The 26065-nt window shown below is 34.0% G+C and overlaps 1 protein-coding gene across 2 annotated transcripts in view; it reads right to left on the reverse strand.

The window, feature by feature from the left end:
* The window catches only part of LOC126880417 (cathepsin B-like), a 151803-nt gene extending 126615 nt beyond the window's left edge, over window positions 1–25188 (reverse strand). For both annotated transcript variants that reach the window (XM_050644264.1, XM_050644263.1), the window contains exons 1-2: window positions 25068–25188; window positions 4068–4404 (exon numbers count right to left, since the gene is read on the reverse strand). In XM_050644264.1, the coding sequence (XP_050500221.1) occupies window positions 4068–4394 (327 nt within the window). In that variant the 5' untranslated portion in view covers window positions 4395–4404; window positions 25068–25188. The remainder of the gene's footprint in view (window positions 1–4067; window positions 4405–25067) is intronic.
* Window positions 25189–26065: the final 877 nt, after the last annotated feature.

A 26065-nucleotide genomic window follows, 5' to 3' on the forward strand; every position in this document is an offset into this window, starting at 1 on the left:
GCTGCAGGTAAAAACACGGTAATCAGATATCTTACTTAGAGCATTCATCTTTTAGTAGATGAGCAGAGGTTCAAAATGGCCGTTTTGGAATTTTGATAAGATCATTTGTTGCTTCGGTAATTGCAAAATAAAACTAAATTTTCGAAAAAAAAAATTTTCTATAACTTTTACAAAAATGAACTTAAGACTTGGATATTGTAAGAAAAGTTGAGACAACCAGTACATATCATGCATAAGAAAGTTCAAGACGATTCGTCAATTAGTTTAAATTTTATTCAATTTATGTAACCCAAAGAGCTTTTTATTCGCAATGTTATTGTTCAGAAAATAATAACGATACAGTAATTCTGTGGAAATTACGTGAAAGAAGGGCACTTATATTTTCAACAAATTTAAAAAAATCAATCAAAAGTCATTTTTATCATTCCAAAAACCTTTCACTAAAGTAGAGTCATTTTTGGCTTAAAAACAATTTGAATAAATTTGTTAGTATTGACTGTAGAGTAAATCTACATTGGGATTTCAAAAGCTGGTATTTTTACACGAATTTTCAAAACAAAACTTTTCGCCTAGGTTAAGTGCGGTCAAAGTTAGCCACTTTTATTATTTAATTCACAGTTACTTCTATATATATTAAATTCTCCTGTAACAGTGTTAGTTACCATACTCCTCCGAAACGGCTTGACCGATTTTTATGAAATTTTACACGTATATTCTGTAGGACTGATAATAGGTTTTAATCTATTTTTTATACCCATAAATTATAAGGGGTGTCTCTCTGACATTTTTTTTAATTTTTTTGAACAAAATTGTCTACCTTAATTTCATATGGTGTATAATTAAAAAATACATACAACCCTTAATTTTCATTCTTCTATCATCAACCCCTATTTTTTAATAGCCATCTATATATTACATCTATAAAATTTTCCTGTCACAGTGTTTAGTTGCCATACTCCTCTAGACCGCTTGACCGATTTTTATGAAATTATATATGAATATTCGGTAGGTCTTAGAATCGGTCGTAATCTATTTTCCATATCCCTGAGTGATAAGGGGGGTTCCCCCTAACATTTTGTAATGTTAGGTGGGGATATGTGTACATAACGTACTCTACAAGACTACGAGTACATAAAAATTGAAAAAATTATAATCAAAATCCATCAACAAGCTCCAGAGATATTAATCGAAGCATATGTTGGCAGAATAAATTTCATTTTTTGAGCGCACGGATTTTAATAATTCCCCTCCACCGACCACGAATCGATATCGTTAGTACGTAATTTTTAAAGCGTTATTAACCACTTTGTTGAAGTTCAAACTTTACTCAAACTTTTACACATAAACTGTATACCTTGATCTTCAAAATGGCGCTAGTTAGGTTGCTTAATTGTTATAAACAAAGTAGCTGTGAATTAAATAAGAAAAAGTGGCTAACTTTGACAGTAATTAACCTAGGCACAATGTTTTTTTTGAACATTCGTGTTAAAATACCAGCTTTTCAAATCCCAAAGTAGTTTTAACCTAGAGTTAATAATATTAACAAAGTTATTCAAATTGTTTATAAGCCAAAAATGACTCTACTTTAGTAAAATGTTTTCGGAATAATAAAAATGACTTTTATTGATTTTTTTAATTAGTTGAAAACACAACTATTTTCCTTTCACGTGGTTTCTACAGAACTGCTATATCATTCTTATTTTCTGAACAATATCATTACAGAAAAAGCACTTTTGGATAAACAAATTGAATAAAATTTAAACTAATTGACGAATCGTCTTAAACTTTTTTGTGCATTATATGGACTGTTTGACTCAACTTTTCATGAAATATAAAAGTCAATAGGCCATTTTTGCAAAAGTTATAGCAAATTTTTTATTTTCGAAATTTTAGTTTTATTTTGAAATTTCCGAAGCAACAAATGATCGGACCCAAATTTAAAATCTGCCGTTTTTAACCTTTGCTCTTCTACTAAAAGAAGGAACTATTAATAAGATATTTAGTTATTGTATTTTTACCTGAAGCGATTTAAACGAAAAAACTGCCATTTTTGACACTTATTTGTTAATAACTAAAATTCTCGTCCGAATTGTGACGGGCATTTTTGTATTTATAATGCGTTAGGTATACAGGGTGTTTCATTAATAATTGTCTATATAGTAACTGGAGAAACCTTAGCACAAAATACGAAGATTTAACCTAAAACACTTAAATAAAATATGGTTCCTTACTGAGTTACAGGGTGTTTTATCTAAATATTTAAAAATTATTTTTGCTCAGCATTTTAAAACTATTTGACGCATCCTTTTCATACTTGGCAGGAAGTATAGGTACTGTACAAACTACTAAATTATGTTAAACAGACGTTTCGGTCTATTACCAGAGGCGTACGACGGGTACGACGGGGGAAAGTGAATGGTTGACCCTTTCCAAATTCTACGCCACTGGCGGAATTGCTATTTTAGTTCAATTTTTGGATTCTCCAATACTTTCTATGAAAAGAATATACTCTTCGTTCGTAACGATAAAGTCATTAGTTTTCGAGATCTTTGAAGTTAAAAATGAAACGACACCGTTATTTGATTAATGTATTGTGTCGCTTCATTTTAATTTCAAATATCTCGAAAACTAATCACTTTATCGTTACGAATGAACATAATATTATTTGCATAAAAAGTATTGGAGAATCAAAAAATTACACTAAAATAGCAATTTCGTCAGTGGTGTAGACTTTGGGAAGGGTCAACCTGCCACTATCCCCTGCCGTACGCCTCTGGTAGTAGCTAGAAACGTTTATTTATCTTAATTTACTAGGGTGTACAGTACCTACACTTTCTGCCAAGTATGATAAGGATACGCCAAATAGTTTTAAAGTACTGGGTACAAATAATTTTTAAATTTTAATCATATGAATCATACCATAAATTAATCAAAATAACTGTGCCGTTTTATATTTTAACTTCAAATATCTCGAAAACTAATGACTTTATCGTTACCAATGACAAGTATATTATTTACGTAGAAAGTATTGAAGAATATAAAAATGGCACTAAAATAGTAATTCCTCCAGTGGCGTAGAATTTGAGAAGGGTCAACCATTTACGATTCCCTGCCGTACGCCTCTGGTAGTAGCTAGAAACGTTTGTTTATCATAATTTAGTAGGGAGTATGGTAGTCGCACTTTCTGCCAAGTATGAAAAAGATACATCAAATAGTTTTAAAATTCTGGGCAAAAATAATTTTTAAATTTTTAGATAAAACACCCTGTAACTCAGTAAGGAACCACATTTTATTTAAGTGTTTTAGGTTAAATCTTCGTATTTTGTGCTAAGGTTCCTCCAGTTACTATATGGACAATTATTAATGAAACACCCTGTATAGTACCCAAAAAACCTGTTTGAAACCTGGCTGCTCGAGTGTCCGGAACATGGTATATTTTTGCCTTATTTCCCTGCTGTATTCCATCTTATTGTTTTCGTAGACGTTTTTAATTGTTTTTATAATCGAGAGTTATCAAGTAACTCTATGAGAATACGGTAACGTTATAAATAACATGTAAAGTATACAGTAAAATAGCGTTACCGTATTCTCCTAGGGTTACTTGATAACTCTCTAATATTAGGCGGGGTCTCTTTATTTTCTTTTTTTTTTTTGTTGATTAAGAAACCTACTCCAGCATATGTATACCTAGTCTTCTACGTGTTTATATTAGAGCCTATTATCTGAATGTTCAGTCCATATATCCTTCTCCCTTCTTTCAACTTCTGATAGTCCCATTATATCCCAATTCATATTCGCCAATTCTTTTTTTAGTTCATAGAGTTTTTCATCTTTTTCCATGCAACGGATGTTATATATTTCTATATGGAGTTGTTTGTTGTTCTTCTTCTTCTTCAATGTCGATTTTTCCCTCCCACAGAAACCTTGGACAGACCGTTGCTTCGATGTCAGTTTGTGGAATAAAATTATTACCCACCGGCGCGGCGTGGGATTTTGGAATAAAATGGACATTACTTAACGTAGTATAATGAATATTAATGGAGTACTTATTTAAATATTTCACTTACCCAACCAGCTAAACAAGCAGATTGATCTGCAATAGTGTTGATTACATCTGAACACACTTTCCAGTTTTCCCTGGCGTCGAAAGAATCTGGAACTTGAATATTCTCACTATGGATAAATCCTTTTACATCCCCTAAATTCCTTTTCTTTGTTCCTAATAATTTTTTCATCTCTTGGATTGAAAGGTTTTCATCAAAGTTTCTTCCAGCAACCCATGAGCTTTGTTTGCTATTGATGTAGTTTATAAACTCATTTGAAAGAGGATTTAAGTTAGCTGTGTAACTTAATACAACAGGTAGTAATAGTGTAATAATAAAAGCCGCCTTCATTTTCGTGAATCTGTAAAAGATGGAAGAAATTAATTAATTTAGGTAAAGAGAAATAAATGAAAATACTTTCGAAAGTCTTTGAAAACAAAAATCACCACGGACTACCAGTTTCGCTTATATTACTATAATTTACTAAGCATCCTCAGGTCTCCGGTACGCATATTTACAGATGCTAGCGTGTGTAGACACCAGGGGTCGTATTTTCGAATTCAATAGAATATTTTCGCATACGTGTTAACTCGAATGAAAAATTTCGTATACGAACGTGAATGTGTATTTTTGAACGTCCTTCGAATTGTTATACGTATACGAGCAGAATTTGCACCGGCAACACTGCAAATTCGAATAACATTGAACTTATTTGTCATCTGAAGAGTCACAATGTTGCCATATTTGTTTGGTCTATTTCTTGTATAATGTACAAGACTGTCTTAACTGGGGTATAATGTATAAGAATAAGATTGTATAAGAACGTTTAATGTATAAATATAACGACTTATAGTCTGAACAAATTATAAAAAAGGGCCATTTTTGGGAGAAAAGTTGTTTAGAAATTATTTAAGTGTAATCGAATATTAAGACTGCATAGGTATATTAGTAATATCAATTTGCAAAGTCCACAGAAAGTGTGCCATTTTGTTTAATATTATTTTTATATCCAGTATTTACACTGATACTTTACTATTTACTGTTCAAAACTTAACTTCAAAGCGATTTTTTAAATGCACCTTTATGTAATATGATAGTATGAAAAAATTGAGGATATTGCAACGGTGTCATATGTCAAGTTTGGAGCTTAGATCCAATAGGATCCAATGCTAAAATGCGTACATAAAGTTAGGTTAGGTTATATTTTCAAGGCATAATCGTACAACATGTCCTTTCTTTCTATTAAAGAATTATTTAAACAAGCCATTGAAAATAAATTTCAATGTAAAAATATTGTGGACAACAACACAATTAACACTATCAGCTAAAACTATCATGACAGCTGAAATGACCTTGAAATGAAACAATAATTCGTATACGAGCATCACGATTCGAATGGTTCATTCCCATTCGAGTCGCCGTATACGAAAAAATTCGTACACGAAGTATTCGAAAATACAAGACACCGGATTTCAAGCGAAATTCTTCTAATTTCGTATGCGAAATATGCTCGAATGAATTCGAAAATAGTGTGACGCCTCACAACCCGGCCAGACCTTCCACGGCGATTCGAGGCGACCGCTGTCAGAGTATTTAAGAACAGGAATTCGAGCACAGGCCAGTCAGTCAATGAACGAGCCGCGACGCGTGATATAATTGTATTCGAGTCGGATTTAATGAAATGTATATATTAGTTATCGAAGTTATTATGTTTAGTTAATTAAATCATAAATTTGAGTTGTAAATAAATTAGATGTGTTAGTTGGTGTTATTTGTAATTATTAAAATAAATAAGTGATGTAAATAAAATAATATAAGTAAGTCTTCCTTTATTTAAATTAAACTTAGTGCCTAAAGATATAAATAAATAAAATAGTAGAGTCAATCGCGTACCAAAATGGTGCAGAAGTGAGGATACTTGAAATAAATATCAACGTAAATTTTCGGTTTAAATACAGTGTGAAACCTTTAAAAATAAATTAATATAAATCGTAATAAATAAAGTGTGTGATCATGTCTACCTTGTGTAAGCTAAAAATTGCAGACCTGAGACTTGAATTGGAAGAAAGGGACCTGAGTTCTACTGGAAAAAAGGCTGATCTAGTCGAACGTCTAAAAAACGCTCTTCAAGAAGAGGGTCAAGATCCAGAAACCTATTTGTTTGAAGACAAGCATGCTGCTTTAATTTCGTCAATAACATCGTTAGAGAACAAAGTATCGACAGACATTACATCGCTAGAGAACAAAGTTTCGACAGACATTACATCGTTAGAGAGCAAAGTTTCTAGTGAAATCTCCCAAGTTTCGACAGACATTACGTCGTTAGAGAACAAAGTTTCTAGTGAAATCTCCCAAGTTTCCTCGGATGTTTTGAAAGTTTCTACAGACAGTATATCGTTAGAGAACAAAGTTTCGAAAGTTTCGTGTGATATTTCATCCCTTGAAAACAAGATGACTAACGAAATCTCTAAAGTCACTTCGGATTTTGACGACAAGATATCGTCCATAAAATCTACTTTTGAAGAAAAGATCAAGGAAATAGAAAAGAAAATGCAGGAAACGGAAAAAGTAGACAAAGGGATGGAACCCATCTTAACAGACATTAAAAATGATGAAACCAAATACAAATTGGAGCCACGGTCGATAGTTGAAGGGAGTGTGGGTCATGCTTGGGTTAAGGTGCCAAATTTCGACGGAAAGTCGTCATGGAACAGTTATAAGAAACAATTTGAAACAGTTTCAAGAGCGAACGGATGGTCTGAAAAAGACAAAGCTGTAAATCTGGTTATTGCTCTTCGAGGAGAGGCTTTGGATGTACTCCAGACCATATCTGTAGAGGAGACGAATGATTTTGAACAACTCATGAAGAGACTAAACATGCGTTATGGGCACGAACATTTGGAGTATGTCTATCAGGCGCGGCTTAAAAACCGACGACAAAAGAAAGATGAAGCTCTTCAAGAATATGAGCTAGATATTGCCAGGCTAGTACGATTCGCTTATCCAACAGCTCCCGAAGACATGAGGGAAATATTGGCTGTTCAAACATTTATGGATGGTCTTCGTGATGTTGAAATGCAGAGAACACTGCGATTAGCTCGTCACAAGACGCTGGTTGATGTCTTGTCTGCCGCCCTCGAATACGAATCAGCTACCCAGGCCTCTGGCGGGTACAGTAAAGTTAGGATTGTGAAAGAGGAAGAGGATGAAGACAAACTGGACCAGATTGTCAATATGATAAAGGGCATTTCATATAAGAAAACAAAGACCATAAGGTGCTGGAATTGTGGGGAAATGGGACACGTACGGAGTTCATGTAAGTACCCTAGGTACAATAACAGTCAAGAGACTCACCAGCAGGAAAACTAGAACGGGTCGGCCTTAGGGGGGCAGCTTCGACCCGCAACTTTTCCAAAGACCCTCTCATACTAATAGCTTCTTTGAAATGTCGTGAAGATAGTGTATATGTGGATGGAGAAATAAATGGTAAAAAGTATACATTGTTGGTGGATACCGGAGCGACCAGGACCATTATACAACCGTCAGTTATAAACAGTCATAAGAAGCTCTTACCAACGAGGTTGCGACTGCGGACTGCCACAGGTGAAAATGCCAACATCCACGGAGAAATCCAGATACAATTGGGGATCGGAGCAGAAAAGTTCGTCCATACTGTCATAGTTGCAGACATCGAAGAAGATGTTATATTAGGAATGGACGTAATGAATTTGCATGGATTTCAATTGGATTTTAAGAATAGGGTAATCAAAGTTGGCAACGAGGAGGTGTTTCTTCATCCACATGATGACAGCACTGTGCTAGCAGCCATTAAAGAAGATACAGTTGTGCCTGCGAGGAGTGAAACGATCATCGTAGCGCGGCTACAGGGAGTTGTAGAAGAAGGAACGCCTGTTATGATGGAGCCATGGAACCACGACGAGGAAGTTAGCCGAGGAATCATAATTGGAAAGGAATTGGTTACTTCTGCTAAAGAAATTCCCGTGAGATTGATTAATGTCAATGACTACCCAGTGACCATCAAGAAGGAGACAAAAGTAGGAACTTGTGTACCCGTGACGTCCATAATCCGTCAGACGACAACATCAGATAATTCCAACAACAAGTTCGACCAAATGGTTGCAGTTGCAGGCCAGTCTCTAAATCAAATGGAAAAAAGAAAATTAAGGGAATTTCTTAGGCAATATCGTGACATATTCGTACCGAAAGGAGGAAAGACAGGAAGAACGACAGTTGTCAAACATAAAATTGACACTGGTACCGCTAGGCCAATTCGTCAAACAGCTCGACGATTACCACAGGCAAAGAGAGAGGAAGCTGAAAGGATTGTTCAAGAAATGAAGAAAGACGGGGTGATAGAATCTTCTACGAGCCCATGGGTCTCTCCGGTGGTCCTGGTCAAGAAGAAAGATGGAACTACGAGGTTCTGTGTGGACTACCGTTTGTTGAACAATGTTACCAAGAAAGATAGTTATCCTCTGCCTCGGATCGACGACACGTTGGACACATTGGCTGGAAGTAAATTGTTTTCTACGTTGGACTTGAAGTCTGGATATTGGCAGGTAGAAATGGATCCAGTGGACAAGGAGAAGACGGCCTTTACGACAGGATCTGGATTATGGGAATTCAACGTTATGCCGTTCGGACTCTGTAATGCTCCTGCGACATTTGAGAGGCTTATGGAAAATGTGTTGAGAGGGTTATCTTGGAAGACGTGCCTGGTGTATTTAGACGACATAATCGTTTTGGGGGAGACGTTTGAAGACCACCTGAAGAATTTAGAAGACGTTTTTAATCGACTTAAAGCTGCCCAGTTAATGTTGAACCCCAAGAAATGCCAGCTATTTCAAAGTAAAGTCAATTATCTAGGCCATATAGTCAGCAAAGAAGGAGTGGCCGTGGACAAAGGAAAAATCGATTCCATTAAGGAATGGCCGGAACCAACTGATAAACATCAAGTGAGAAGTTTTCTGGGACTATGTACTTACTACCGGAGATTCATTAAGAAGTTTGCAGATATCGCTAAGCCATTAACGCGACTTACAGAGGAAGCAAGGGATTATTGCTGGGATGGAGACTGCCAAACGGCCTTTGAAACTTTGAAGAGGCATTTAATTACAGCGCCAATATTAGGGTATCCACTGCCAGAAGAAGAGTTCATCTTAGATACGGATGCAAGCAATGTGGGAATTGGAGGAGTGCTGTCGCAGATCCAAGGAGGACAGGAACGAGTCCTTGGATATTTTAGTAAAGTGCTTTCAAAACCTGAACGAAATTATTGCGTCACGAGAAGAGAACTTCTAGCAGTAGTAAAATCAGTGGAACACTTCTATCAATACCTCTACGGAAGGAAGTTTCTAATCCGAACCGACCATGCCGCCCTTAAATGGTTAATGCAGTTTAAGAATCCAGAGGGTCAGATAGCCAGATGGATTGAACGACTTCAAGAATATGATTTCAAGATCGAGCATCGGGCCGGAGTTAGCCACAGAAACGCTGATTCTCTATCTAGAAGACCGTGTCCAGCAGAATGTTCCCATTGCAACAAAACAGAGTCAAAGGAAGCAGCAGTACTAAGAACAACAGTGGTCAACGACGAGTGGACGCCTACCAAGATCAAGGAAGAACAAGAAGAAGATCCAGTTTTACAGAAGATTCGAAAATGGAAAGAAGAAAATCGTCGACCATCTTGGCAAGAAATATCAAGCCTAAGCTCAGTAGTTAAGACGTATTGGGCCCAGTGGGACTCATTTATCTTGGAAGACAGCTTGCTTAAACGAGTAATAGAAAATGATGATGGTTCAGTGAGGAGAACACAGATGGTGATTCCAAAGAGCAGAGTAGCCGAAGTACTCCGTCAGTTACACGACAGTCCATCAGGAGGGCATTTTGGTGTAAAGAAGACCCTTCAGAGAATTCGGGAACGATTTTATTGGATGAATAGTTCTGACGATGTGAAGGACTGGTGTAAGAAATGTACTACCTGTGCTACAAGTAACGGACCCTACCGGAAAAGAAAGGCTCCTATGAGACAGTACAATGTTGGAAGTCCGTTTGAAAGAATAGCTTTGGATATTACCGGGCCATTTCCAGAAAGTGACAATGGATGCAAATACATGTTGGTGATAATGGATTACTTCACGAAGTGGGTGGAGATCTACGCAATTCCAGACCAGAAGGCCGCCACTATTGCAGATGTGTTAATCAAAGGCTGCATCAGCCGATTTGGAGTACCTCTGGAGATCCATAGTGACCAAGGAAGGAACTTTGAGAGCGATCTATTTCAAGGAATCTGTGATAAACTAGGCATGAAGAAGACAAGGACCACGGCCTATCACCCGCAATCGGATGGAATGGTGGAGCGTATGAATAGGACAGTCTGCAAGTATTTGACAAAGATGGTGTCCAATCATCAACGAGACTGGGACCAGTACCTTCCGTTCTTCGCAATGGCCTATAGATCTGCTGTTAATGAATCAACTGGCCAAACACCAGCAAAAGTCCTATTTGGACGTGAGATGCGTCTACCCTGTGATCTAGAGTTTGGATGTCGACCTGGAGAAGGAGAAGATGTTGCTGGTGAGGATTACGTGAATGAATTACGAAGAAGAATGGACGATATACATGAATTGGTCCGGTCTAACCTTCAGATCGCTAGCGACCGCATGAAGAAACGATACGATACCCAAGCCGAGAAGGGATGTTTTAAGGAGAACGACAAAGTCTGGCTTTATAATCCAAAGAAGCGAACAGGTTGTTCTCCCAAGTTGCAGCAGTTCTGGGAGGGTCCGTACCTCATTGTCAAGAAAATCAATGACGTTATCTACCGAATAAGCAAGATTCCTAGGGGAAAGCCGATGATAGTCCACCATAACCGGTTGGCGCCGTACGAGGGAGACCACGACGTAGATGAAGAAGTGGAAGTGAACCAAATTCGGGGAATACCTGACCTTACCTTTGAAGAGTTCATGGGTGCCTACGGAGGTACCGGTAAAGTAAGACATGGTGTTACCACTGAAGAAAAGCGAGATCTTCTCGCACTTCCCGATGACTATTCGCTGGCCCATACCATCCCGGCCAGTATCAAAGACGCACGAGGGTTGGCATCCGCCTTCCGAAGGAAGTTTGGTCGAGTTGCAGAACTTCAATGCCAACTGCCAGCTCCTGGCAAAGCATTGAAACTCCAAGATGCATCACGTTACCTATTCTATCTGGTAACAAAAGACACTGTCCGTGACCAACCTACCTACCAAGATGTATGGGATGCATTAATTCAATTGAGAGAGCACGTGTTGGAGTCCGACGTGCAAAAGTTAGCCATGCCAAAGTTAGAATGCAGCCAATTAGACTGGAGAGTTATCCGAAATATGGTAGAAGAAATTTTCCAAGACACCGAGGTCCAGGTGTTAGTCTGTTGCAATCCGCATAGTTACTGGTGCGGAGAGAAGACCGTCCCCTGTCACTTTTATACAACTGGGAGTTGTAAAAGAGGGTCCAGTTGCAGATACCAGCATCCAGTTCCAGTCCCGACAAGGTTCCAGGAGGAACCATCTTTTAAGGAGGGGGGCAATGTGACGCCTCACAACCCGGCCTAATTATTCTCGATGCTTCCCGGGGTTACGAGTAAAGGCCAGACCTTCCACGGCGATTCGAGGCGACCGCTGTCAGAGTATTTAAGAACAGGAATTCGAGCACAGGCCAGTCAGTCAATGAACGAGCCGCGACGCGTGATATAATTGTATTCGAGTCGGATTTAATGAAATGTATATATTAGTTATCGAAGTTATTATGTTTAGTTAATTAAATCATAAATTTGAGTTGTAAATAAATTAGATGTGTTAGTTGGTGTTATTTGTAATTATTAAAATAAATAAGTGATGTAAATAAAATAATATAAGTAAGTCTTCCTTTATTTAAATTAAACTTAGTGCCTAAAGATATAAATAAATAAAATAGTAGAGTCAATCGCGTAACAATAGGACCCCAGGGTGTTGAAATCAGTTAAGGTTTGGGAAAACAGTACATTTACAGATGCTAGCGTGTGTTGACACTAGGGTGTTGAAATCAGTTAGGGTTTGGAAAAACAGTACATTTACAAATACTAACAGATTTTGACACCAGAGTGTTGAAAGCAGCTAGCTTTTTTAGTGGTTATACATGCATAGATGCTAACGGCTATTGAAACTGATTTTTGTGTTATTTGGTTTTATTTATATTGCTATTAAAAGCATTCCTTTACATATAATGTTGATAATTTGTTTTTATTTTTAGTATTTTTTCTAAAAATAAATAAAAACTGTACATACCGCATTCTTCCATTAATTTTAGTTTGTATAACTATATTTTATCTGAATGGATGAAAGGGGTATGTGGCATGAAATAATACTCTATAATCAGCTTTACGAAAATTTATGTAATTAAATACAAAATAATCTTCTTCATGTGCCGTGCTTGATTATTGAGCGTTGTCTATAAAATTGGCTATAGTAATTTTGTTGATGGCAGCTACGTAAAGGGATGCAGACGATCTGTTAAACGATTCTCACAGGTGTCTAAGCCATGACGGTCTTCTTCGACTTTGCTTTTCTTCTTCCGTATATCTTGCCTTGTATTAATAAATGGATTATATTATACAGACTGAGTTTTATATATGGAAAGCCTCAATTATCTCGGAAACGGCATGCACGATTTTTTATAGATTTTGACAATTACATTGTTGTCAGAACTTCCGTTTTTCTGTAAATCTAATGAACTTTCGTATTTTAAATTTCGTAAATTGAAGTCCTTAAGAAATGCTGATTATTTTTCGTGTTATATTTCCTATATCTAAATGCCATCCGTAGTTATTTAGCTACATTTATTAAAAAAAAAACAAACAAATTAAAAAAAATCATTTTTTTCAACCCGGGTACATTATTTTAGATTCTTTTGATCATTGGAAACAAAAAAGGTATTTTGTAATTTTTCTCTAAAGTTAATAGTTTCCGAGTTATAAACAATTTAAACCTGAAAAAGACGAAAAATATTTCATACCTCCTTCTTCCATTCAAGAATTGTATTTTAAATATTACATACCTCCTTCATCCACTTGACTAGAATATCTCTTATTATGCTTTTTAGAGGTACAGTATAAGCGTCATATGATAGTGAAGTTACATACCACCTTCATTCACTAAGAAACTCAAAATTTTAGAAAATGTTACATACCCCCTTCTTTCACTTAGGTCTTCATAGTATATTATTCAACGAGCATGCATTGATAGGCAGCTACTACTCACGATGAAGTTTGCGGTACGAGCCGAAGGCGAGTGTCGTAATTCACCAGAGTGAGTAATTGTTATTACATGAGAGTAGAATACTATAATTTTCTACGACGTTTTTTATTTTAATTAGTAAAAAAATAATATTGTCAGCTAGGTACTCAAGATTAAAATTATAATATACAAAAATAAATGTTGCTTTATAAAATAAAAAAAAAACGGCAAATACTGTCTTATGTATTGTAAACATACAACGAGAAATAGTCAATTCAAGTTCTATTCGTTTCCGAAAATTTTAAGCACTTTGTACCTATTGTCAATGTAATAAATAAGAAATGGCTATTATTGGTGGACGTATGCTATAAAGTTATAATGTACGTTTTTAAATTTAACTATATAATATAATATAATAATATAACTATGATATAATATATCTAAGACAATATAACTTTATAAAATAAACACAATAAGTGTAAGTTATAAATTCCAATAAACACAGCAAATGCGCTAATGTCACTCTCACTAAAAATTATAAAATATAAATTCCAATAAACACAGCAAATGTGCTAATGCCACTCTCACTAAAAATAATAAACGTCAAAATTCATACATATTAAACAAGGTATAAACGTAAAAGTATACTCACCCATTGTTACATTTTTTATAATTTTGTATAATTTTAATCTCGAGTAGTTGATAATCATGTTTTTTACTAATTAAAATAAAAAAGGTCGTATAAAAAGTATAGGATTACACTCGCACGTAATGGCTATTATTCACTCTGATGAATTACGACAGCCGCAAACTTCATCATCGTGAGTAATAGCCATCATTACATAATGAAGCTCGTTGAATAATATACTAATTTTCTACGACCGTTTAGTAATGTGCTCATTATTCGCTATTTTTGAATAGATAATAACACCTATTACTTTACCCGTGAGTAATAATTCATTACTCACTGGCTGAAGTTACTCACGGGTCATTACTCACGGGCTGAAGTTGGGTTCAAGTGGCGAATATCACTTTTAATATTAGTCTTATATAAACTGCAAATAAATTTACTTACAATAAAATTACTTGTTTATTTAACAAAATAATTATTGTAATTATTTATATCAATAATTAACCTCGACAAATTTTTAAAGGATTTTTAACTGTAACAATGCGTCTGTATATTTTTTACTTTTATACTTTGTTTACTATTATGAATTTTGACGTTTACCATTTTCAATGACAGTGACGTTAGCGTATTTGCTGTGTTTATGGGAATTTAAAACTTATATTGTGTTTATTTTATAAAGTTAACTTGTGATATATATTTTAAGTATAACATATTATAACATAGTAATATTCTTATATTATACAGGGTGTCCCGAAAAGAATGGTCATAAATTATACCACACATTGTGGGGTCAAAAATAGTTCGATTGAACCTAACTTACCTTAGTACAAATGTGCTCACAAAAAAAGTTACAGCCCTTTGAAGTTACAAAATGAAAATCGATTCTTTTCAATATATCGAAAACTATTAGAGATTTTTTATTGAAAATGGACGTGTATAATTCTTATGTCAGGAACATCTTAAAACAAAATTTTAGTGAAATTTGTCCACCCCATAAAAAATTTATGGGGATTTTGTTCCCTTAAACCCCCCCAAACTTTTGTGTACGTTCCAATTAATTCATTATTGTGGTACCATTAGTTAAACACAACGTTTTTAAAACTTTTTTGCCTCTTAGTATTTTTTCGATAAGCCAGTTTTTATTGAGATGCGGCTTGTTTTTCAATATATTTACGTAAAAATTTTATGGGGGTTTTGTTCCTTTAAACCCCCCTAATGTTTGTGTACGTTCCAATTAAACTATTATTGTGGTACCATTAGTTAAACACAGTGTTTTTAAAACTTTTGTCTCTTAGTCTTTTGTTCATAAGTCACCTTTTATCGAGATGTAGCTTCTTTTTCAAAATATACCTAAAAATGTAAATTATAAATAAATTTTCAGATTATTAACAGGTCTCTATAACCGTACTTAACCATATACAAATATGTGGTGGATTCGACAAATATTCAAAATATCTCGATAAACACTGGCTTATCGAAAAAGTACTAAGAGGCAAAAAAGTTTTAAAAATAATGTGTTTAACTAATAGTGCTACAATAATAATTTAATTGGAACGTACACAAAAGTTTGGGGGGGGGTTTAAGGGAACAAAACCCCCATAAAATTTGTATGGGGTGCACAAATTTTACTTAATTTTTTTTAAGATATTGCTGTCGTAAAAATGCCACATGTCAATTTTCAATAAAAAATCTCTGAGAGTTTTCGATATATGAAAAAAAATCGATTTTCATTTTGTAACTTCAAAGGGCTGTAACTTTTTTTGTGTGCACTATTGTATATAGGTAAGTGAGGTTCAATCAACCTATTTTTGACCCCAGAATCTGTGGTATAATTTATGACCAATCTTTTCGGGACACCCTGTATATAGTTAAATATAAATGTGCATTATAACTTTTTAACTACGTCCATCGACAATAGCCATTTCCTGTTTATTACAGTGACAGGAGGTACAAATTGATACTTAAAACTTTTCGGAAATGAATATAACTTCAATTGACTATTTATTTCTTGTTGTGTCTTTTACAATAGGTACATATAAAGACAGCATTGCTAATTAATAGTAAGCAACCAATTAGGTATTCAGCCGTGTACTATTGGTAAACAAAATTTATTTTTGTAAATTATAATTTTAATCTCGAGTAGTTGATAATTTTTTTTACTAATTAAAATAAATAAGGTCGTAGAAAAAGTATAGTATTCTACTTGCATGTAATGGCTATTACATGCTCGTTGAATAATATACTATTATCTGCGGTTTATACACAACTAATATACTAAAAGTGGCATGCACTACTTGAACCTTACTTCAGCCCGTGAGTAACGACCCGTGAGTAATGAAGTATTCCTCACGGGTAAAGTATTGGGTGTTATTATCTATTCATATTTCCCATCTAAATAGTTAATTATTATGTATAAAAATGCCACAAGGAAATAGCCTCAGAACAACATTATTTTTTATGTTGTTCTTTATGCACAGAATTTATGCACAGCACAAAATAACCACTAAAAAAGCTAGCTGCTTTCAACACTCTGGTGTCCAAATCTGTTAGTATTTGTAAATGTACTGTTTTTCCAAACCCTAACTGATTTCAACACCGCGGCATACCGTGGTGTTAACACCCGCTAGCATATGTAAATGTACCGTTTTTCCAAACCCTAACTGATTTCAACACCCTGGTGTCTACACACGCTAGCATCCGTAAATATGCCTCCGGTACGGTAAAATTAAATGATCCTGATACCGATTAACTTTACCGTACCGGAGATCTGAGGATGCTTAGTAAATTATAATATACGCCAGTCAATGAGAGCAAGAACAAGTTTATATTACCTCCGAATTCTATCCTACTGCATGGATTTTAATGACATTTTGGGCCTAGCCTCTACTTATCTCCTAATTGAAAGTCTACCCTATGCCGATGTGTGCTTTTATCTTGGGGGTGGTTCCCACCCCTTCGTAGGGGTGAAAAAATTTTTGGTTAATATTCGGCTTAATATTTGGTTAATATATCGAAACCCTATTTAACATCGTCCTTTAATAAAAGATCCTTAATTTTGACATATACGCAAGCGCAGTATCGCGTCCTTTATTTTTGGCCTGTAATAAAATACAGGCCGCCCGTATTTAAGGAAAAATACAGGACAAAAATCTTTTAATAAAGGATCCTTTATTTTGACGTAACGTGTCAAAAATGTGACAAATTTGTTAAATTATGTGAAGAAACGAAAAAGAAAGGCGTCTAACTTCACTTATATTTATGTTTTTATCAAGAAATAGAATTTTATAAGTTATTTTTATATTTACAAAAAATATTTAATGTGTCATTTGTCAAAATAAGAGATTCCTTAAAACTGCTTTTCCAATAACTCTCATTAGACATATCCTGTATTTGTCCTTTATTCTCTAATGCAAAAACTGTTCTATAATTTTTTTTGAAAACTCAATACTTTTTGAGATATTCGTGGTTGAAAATTGGTCATTTTCATTGAAACATAATACCTTTTGGAACGGTTTTTTGCGAATACTGTGCATCTAAATAAAAAAACTATATTAAACATTTTTGTAGGTTATAAAAAAACAAAGAGATACTTGCCTTCATAAATCTTCTAGTTATAGTACAAAAAGAGATATGGTAGGTGAAAATAGTTTGTTTTTTGGTACATTCTCAAATTGGTGTATTCAACTTGAAATAACAGAGAGACGGTCGATTTTAGGTGTATAATGCTGCTAATATATTTTGTAGAGCTTGAAAAGACCTTTAAAATGAGCTATATTAAACGTTAACTACATGAAAACTAAGCGAGATATGCTGCAAACAAAATTGATAACTAATGTATTTTAAGAAAAAATGAGAAGTATTTTTAACCCCCATCCACCAAAATGTAAATGCATCGTTTTTCTTCCACAATACCTTTTATTATAGTGTTATTTATATGCTCAAAAAGTTAGACGGGTTTAAAATGAATGGTTTTTGAAAAAAAAAAAGATCAAATTATAGAGCGCATTTTAAAATTTTCTTAAAAATCTTCCTTTTTCTCCATGTAACTTAAAAAAGATAAGAGATACAGTAATAAAAAATAAAAAGAAAATTTTTATCTGAAAAAGCCCTTCATTTTTGTATGGTATCTTTTTTTCGTATCTCTTATCTTTTTTGAGTTACATTTTAAAGGTCTTTTCAAGCGCTATAAAAGTTGTTAGTATCATTATACACCTAAAATCAACAGTTTCTCTGTTATTTCAAGTTGAATACACCGATTTGAGCATGCAGCAAAAAAACAAACTCTTCTTACCCACCATACCCTCCTTTGTATTTTAACTAGAAGATTTATCAAGGAACGAATCTCTTTGTTTTTTTATAGGCTACAAAAATGTGTTATATAGTTTTTTAGTTAGATGCATAGTTTTTAAGGTATTCGCAAAAATCCGTTCGAAAGGGTGTCATTTTTCAATGAAAATGGCCAATTTTCAACCACGAATAACTCAAAAAGCATTGAGTTTTCAAAAAATAATTATAGAGTTTTTGCTTAAAATTAGGTTCTCTAGCCTATTCCGTCGCTATTTTAACCAAAACATTTTTCTCCCCCGAGAAGGGGTGGAAACCACCCCCAAGATAAAAGCGCACATCGGCATAGGGTAGACTTTGTTTCTTGAGCTATTCCCTACTTACTCCGAAACTATCAAGTAAATCGATGTAGTAGGATGGAGTTCGGAGCCAAATACCCTCATTGACTGCCCTAATAAGCCAAACTTGTAGGATAAATTAATTGTGAGTCTTGTCATTTATTTCTCTGCCTAAATTGAAATGGGTTCACATAGGCAACATATTCAACATTTAAATTATATTTATGTTTTTATTATCCTGGTGGATAGATCTGTACTGGTACCTGGCCCAGTCGGGATAGCACTTGACCTTGCATTACTAGCTGCCCCAAATTTTATTTTTCTAATCTTTAGGGGAGGTAAATAGTGGTGTAAATTAAAATCTCGACCTGAATTCCACCGTTGTGTTAGGCGCCATCTTGATTTTAAACGAGAACCGTTTTTGCTCAATATCTCCACTATTTTCAACTTTTCGACAAAAAGCGTAGAAACTGACATTGTTAAAAATGTGATTTTCTGTAATTTCATTTATTATCATTTATTTCGTGCTTTCGACAATTTCCGAGTTATGGGGGAAAATAGTGACAGAGCATAATTATTGAATTATTTAATTATCTCATTTATTATTAGTTTTACAACAAATATAAATCTATACAAAAATGAAGAGAATTAAATTTTGTACAATTTTGATTTTTTTCATTTTTTCAGTAAAATCAATATTTAAGGTGGTACGTATGCGGTAAAAGTGCGAGGGTAAGACCTGATTGATTTTATAGCAATTAATTGTTTTTTCCGCAAATCGCCAGGAAATTTTGACATTCCTGTCAAAATTTCTTGAAGAAAAAGTCAGGACTTCCTTACTGTAAGGAAATGTCTCATTTCCTTACTGTAAGGAAATGATATTTCCGTACAGTTGTTAGTGTTCTACATAAATGATAGAAAACACATTGCTATTAAAACCTTGTAAATTACCTTAATCATTAAATTTTCTTTATCTGGAGCTTCCTGAATAAATTTTTCAATTTCTTCCTTCGTTAAAATCTTAGATTTCTTTGCCCTATAACCTTGAGCTTGCCGTTTCAATAAAGAACGAAGTTTTGAGTATGTAGATATGTCTACATTGTGTTTAAGTGCAAGGATTGACTTCAGCATTGAATAATTGGCCCATAATGTTGAAGATTTCATCTTTAAACAAAGGTCTAGGAAGTATGCCATTACAACATTTTCTGAGAAAGAACTCGTATTTTTACTCATGCGATAATCCATAAAACGTCTGTATGCATTTTCGTACTTTTCTCTTGATTTCTTTGGCAATAATTCTAATGAAGCAGTATTCACTGCCTCAACCAGCTCTGGAGGAGTCCCAGGAATGGAAATTTCATCATCACTTATCATTTTACTTTCGAGAACACCAGCAATTAAATTTATAAGCGTCAAGTTTGACAATTCAACCTCAATACGTTTCCATAGTAACCCAAGTAATTTTATTAGGAATTTCAAAGCACCACTTATTTGGGAATAAAATTATCGCGTTTTTTTTAAATCAATCAATATCTGTCGAATTTTAAACGATTTGCGGAAAAATAGTATGTTTACCTCGTAGGAAAAGCCACATTCCTGGACTCTGTGTTGCTAAGTCTCGGCTTGCGCCTCGACTTAGCAATCTTCACAGTCGTCCAGGAATGTTAATCTTTTCCTACCCGGTAAACAATGTACTATTGTTCGGTATCTCCGCCATTTTCATTTTTTCGACAAAAAGTTTGAGGACTGAAATTGTTGCAATTACGATTTACTACAATTTTTTGAGAGAATCTGTGGCGGGTCTACGAGGGGGGGGAATGGGAAAATTCCCCCCAACAGAGTCCAAAATTAAAAAAAAAATGTTGAAATATAAAAATATATTAGCTGACATGAAAAAAAATAAAACTCGCTAGTTAATAAAATTAAGTAAACTTAATGATTTTTTTATGTACTTAGTTTGGTTGGTGTTTCACTATAAGTTTCAAAAATTGTATAAAATAGAATTCTCTTTATTTTTGTTTATGTACAATTATGTCGTAAAGTTAATAATAAATGAGGCAATTTTCCCCCTTAACTCGGAAATTATTGATCTCATAAAAAAATGTGTAAAAGAACTTGTAGGCAATTGTATTTCCAACAATTTTAGTTCCTACCGTTTTTGTCGAAAAGTTGAAAATGGAGGAGATATTAAGCAACAACGGTTCTCCTTTATAATCAACATGGGGGCTAATGCAACCGCGGAATTCAGTCGAGCTTTTAAATTTACACTACTATTGATCTCCCCTAAAGGATAGAATTATAAAATTTGGGGCAGCTCGGAAACAAGATTCAATTCAATAATGATGCTCCCCTTACCACTTTTTACTATTTTCCCACTTAATTCGGAAAATATTAATCGCATGAAAAAATTGTTAAAAGAAATTGTAGGAAATTATATTTGGAACAATTTTAGTTAAAAATAGCGTAGATATTGAACAAAAACAATTCCTTTAAAATCAATCAGGTCTTACGCTCGCGCCATTACCGCATACGTACTACCTTAAATATTAATTTTAGCAAAAAAATGAAACAGATCAAAATTGTGTAGCATTTAATTCTCTCTATTTTTGTATAGGTGAATTTTTGTCGTAAAACTAATAATAAACGAAATAATTCAATAATTATGCTCTAACTGTCACTATTTTCCCTCATAACTCGGAAATATCGACGGCACGAAAAAATTGTAATAATAGAAACTATAGAAAATCACATTTTCAAAAAATTTGGTTGTTATACTTTTTGTAGAAAAGTTGAAAATGGCGGAGATATTGAGCAAAAACGGTTCTCGTTTAAAATCAAGATGGCAGCTAACGCAACGGCGGAATTCAGTCGTGATTTTAAATTTACAATACTATTGACCCCCCTCCTAAAGTTTAGAAAAATAAAATTTGGGGCAGCTCCTAATGCAAGGTTAGGCCTGTTATTCGTCTAATCCAGCGGTTTCCAACCTTTTTTAGCTCGAGGCACACTAACTTAAAAAACTGGTTCAGCCACGACACACTTGGGTAAATAATCTCTATAATGATAGTGAGTTTAATCAAATTTCGCGGCACACCTACAGGGACTTCAGGGCACACCAATGTGCCGCGGCACACTGGTTGGGAACCTCTAGTCTAACCCAACTGGACTAGCTACTGAGAACTGCTAAAAGTCATTAGGGATAAAATGACGACATGTACAGTATGGCGTAAATGAAAGGAATAAATTCGTTATTTCGTAAACCGGCGATTTTAAGAAAAAATCCCGAAACAGGCAATTTTTATTTTTAAATTATGATCTTTTGGCATGTGTATCATGTCAGTGACGTCATCCATCTGGGCGTGATGACGTCGTGGGGGTCGTGTGCTAGCTCATTTGAAAGGTTATTTAATTCTCTAATCAGTAGTATAACAATTAACATAATTATTTATACAGGGTCTCCAAAATTTTTTTTTAAATTAAATTAATTGGCAAAAATTGCTTTTCGCTAAAATTTGTTCAAGCCAGCTCCTGACGACCACCTGCCTCTTGGAAGGCAATGTTTATTTGTGAAATTTTTTTTTTTTTCTGAGTTCTGACAGCATTAAAATGTATTTCGAATTAAATAAATTATATACATTCTTCTTTTTTGCCAATTAATTTAATTAAAAAAAATTGGCCACCCTGTATAAGTAATTATGTCAATGTTTATATTACTAAATAGAGAATTGAATAACCTTTCAAATAAGCTAGCACACGACCCCTATTCCTATTTAAAAAATCATCGATTACGTCATCACGCCCAGATGGATGACGTCACTAGTATGATATATGGCCACGGTTATTAGACATTTACCACGGTTGCCCAGATCGACTAACCAATGAACATTAGGGGTGCGATTACGTCATGAGTATACTGTAATTTGAATCGTAATATGATTAATCAGTATTTTTATATCTTTGATGTATGGAAATGGAAAATAGTCAAGATAGTTAAGAAATAAAAATGTTTAGTGGATTATAATACCTAATTATGGACAACTGTTGATATTTATCCAACGGTTAATGCAATATTTACGATATATTCAATCTCCATTCTACACTGAAAATTTGTCGCTGAATTTCCATTAATACTGGATTAACTATTGAATAAATACCATCCTTAGAGGTCAGCTAGGATTATGTCAATTAGAATTACTTGTATAATTTATTGTAAGAGTTTCAATAATAGGTAATAAATTTGGCCACACTACAGCCTGTACCTGGCATTCTAAAATGTCATCGACATTATTATTACGTTAATACATAATGAAATTTTAACGTTTTACCCTACCTTATAAATGTATATTCTTATTTAAGATCCTACAATAGGTACGATGTATAACTACATATAATAAATAACTTCATGAATAATTCAAAATAAGTTTTTACGTGAAACAACATCAATATTACAAAAAAAATATATAAAGTAAACTAGGATATACAGTAGGAATGAGTGTTCCCCCTCCCCATATTAACTCATTTATTTTTAGTATACAAGTAAAACGCTTGCACAGGTCGATTTTTAAAATAATCAAAGTATATTACAGCATCAATGTTTCGAACTTTACGCGATCCCTCTTCAGGTGACAGGCATAACTTTGGTTTTTTTAAATGGGAAAGTACATTATGTAATACCTCATTTAAAAGCTTTTGAAATACTGGTTACAAAAATGTATAATATTTGGGCAACATTTCGCTCAAATGCTTTTTAAATGCATTAATTTTTTTTTAGAATCCTGAGAAAACTAATGAGTATTCTTTTAAAATTTAAACGCAGAATGAAATATTACATTGTTACCGAGTGCCGAAAGTCCCTGAAAACTTATATAATGTTTATTTTAATACGTTACAGGGGTGAAAAAAAAAAGAAAATTTAATGTGATTTTTAATTTCAAATATCTCATTCAAAAGAAAGTTTTTGTTTATTCTAAGGGACTTTTGGCCCTTGGTACTAACGTAATCTTTCATTCTGCGTTTAAATTTTTCAAAAATTCGTATTAGTTTTCTCAGGAGTAAAAAAAATTAATGCATTTAAAAACTATTGGACCGAAATTTTGCGCAAGTATTGTACATTTTTGTAATCAGTATTTCAAAAGCTTTTAAATGAGGTATCATATGATGTACTTCCCATTTAAAAAAATCAAAGTTACGATTGTTACCTGAAGAGGGATCGCGTTAAGTTCGAAACATTGATGCTATAATTATTTTTAAAATAAAACAAATAATACACATACATACACAATAATACACATTAAATGATCGAAAATCATTTAAATGTGACGTAAAGTCAAAAATTTAAGTCTCCCCACCACCGTCGGACAAGACAACCGTAGGAAATGTCTAAGAACCGTGATATATGCCAAAAAAATCACAGTTTAAAAATAAAAATCAACCTATTTCAGGTTTTTTCGTTAAAATCGCTAGCTTACGAAATAAAGAAATTATTATTCCTTTCATTTGCACCATACTGTATAATATTAGATACATAGCTGAGGTTCGGCTTCTCTCAACTTGATTAGAGCTTAATGATAAATTAAAAAACGACCTACATAATTATTATAAAAAAAAATGTTTTAAAAGTGCATTTAATTAAGTGTAATATGGATAATGTAGCACATCGCACAAATATCTCAATATTATCAGAACTCGACATCAACACTAGGCTTACCACCATCATCAACCAAAATATATTGAGGTACTTTGGACACATTACCAGACGAAGAGAAGGCATGGAGAGGTTGGTGGTTGAAGGCAAGGTAGAGGGTAAAAGAACTCGAGGAAGATAGCCACTCCGATGGTCAGACCAAATAAAATGCGCCACCGGTTACTCTCTGTCTGAGGCAGCACACCGCGCCCAAGAGAGAGAAGAATGGATAGAAACCATTCGTCAAATACCATAACGTCACCACATCCTTACGAAGGATAAAGGATAGGGGAGGAGGAGGAGGATAATGTAGGTACGGACATTTTTAATAGAAATAACATCAAAAATGATGAAGGAAATATGATGAATTGTTATATGATGAATTATTACTGATATAATTGGAGAGAATGTGTCACTGGATCAATTACATTCAAGAATTAATTAATGAGGAAAGAGAAAAACTGTCACTAGAAACCATAGAGGATATCAACCACCATTATTACGAGAAGAAGTCATCTATGTCATCAAGAACACTAAAGATAGCAAAGTTACTGGACCAGAAGATGTGCACATCGAATTATTAAAACTCATTGATGAAGATGATATTTATGTAATGGTTGAACTCCTAATTTATCATATCAGACTTCCACAATCGCCTGACAATTGCTGCAATCGACCTTTGTAGCAATTCTCAAAAAGTCAAGTGCAAAACCTGCTCAGATCACAGAACAATATCTCTACAAAGTCACACACTTAAAACATTTTTGAAAATAATATACAATTATTAAACTCTTAAATTAGTGTATTAAGGCTTACCTATATTCATAAATTCTGAGCTAAAAAACAAGAAATACCATTTATATAATATCAGTTTCAAAGTCACGTGCACCAAATGTTTTTTAGTACATTCGATATTATCGTTGATTGAAATATTAATGCGTATTAATATTTCAATCAACGATATTACGTAGGATTGCGCAAATACCTATAATCACTTTTAGCCCGATCAAAGAAGACTATGACAAAAAAAAAACGAAATCAAAGATGAAAATTTGGGATTAGGTAGAAAAAATTGTCTGTTATTAAATAAAAAAAAAGTTTACATTCCTAAGGTATAATAGTCGATTCGCTAATCTGAGACACAACTGTCTACAGTCTACACTATAATCACAATAAAAATGCACTATATAAAAATAAACAAACCTAGACACGTTAAATGTTCGAGGAAGACTCCCAAATCATGATTTGGGAGTGCTCCTCGTACTTATTTATTTCTAGTGCATCTTTATTGTGATTGTAGTGTAGACAGTTGTATCTCAGATTAGCGAATCGACTCTACCTCTGTTTTTTTAACATTTTGCAAAATTGAGATTTCATATACCTATTCACATATTTTGTTGGCAATCATCATTGCTATTCTAACTTTTGACATTACAGCCCGAAAGAGTTCGGTTGAGCTGCATACAAACCATTCTCTGAGATTTCTCTGCCAGGACATTTTTCCCTGTCATAGGCGCCCATACACACGGGCAGAGGGGGGCCGTGGCCCCCCCTAGCTTTTCGGGGAAGAACAAAAATTAAATTTATATTACATAAACGTATTTTTGTCAAAAAATTATTGGATAATTTTGAGAGATAAATTGGAAACAACATATTATTTATTAATAAAAAAATTCACATATTGGGTAATTAATAGTTTAACAGAAAATCTGTGTGTCTGCGACAGCGGTCTATATGGTATGTGCATAATACACATTTCGCACAGTCACGGTATGCTATTAACGAAAACATTGAAAGAGATTAGAAACGTGGGA

Source organism: Diabrotica virgifera, chromosome 2 (assembly GCF_917563875.1).
Source record: "Diabrotica virgifera virgifera chromosome 2, PGI_DIABVI_V3a".
Classification (NCBI taxonomy): Eukaryota; Metazoa; Arthropoda; class Insecta; order Coleoptera; family Chrysomelidae; genus Diabrotica; species Diabrotica virgifera.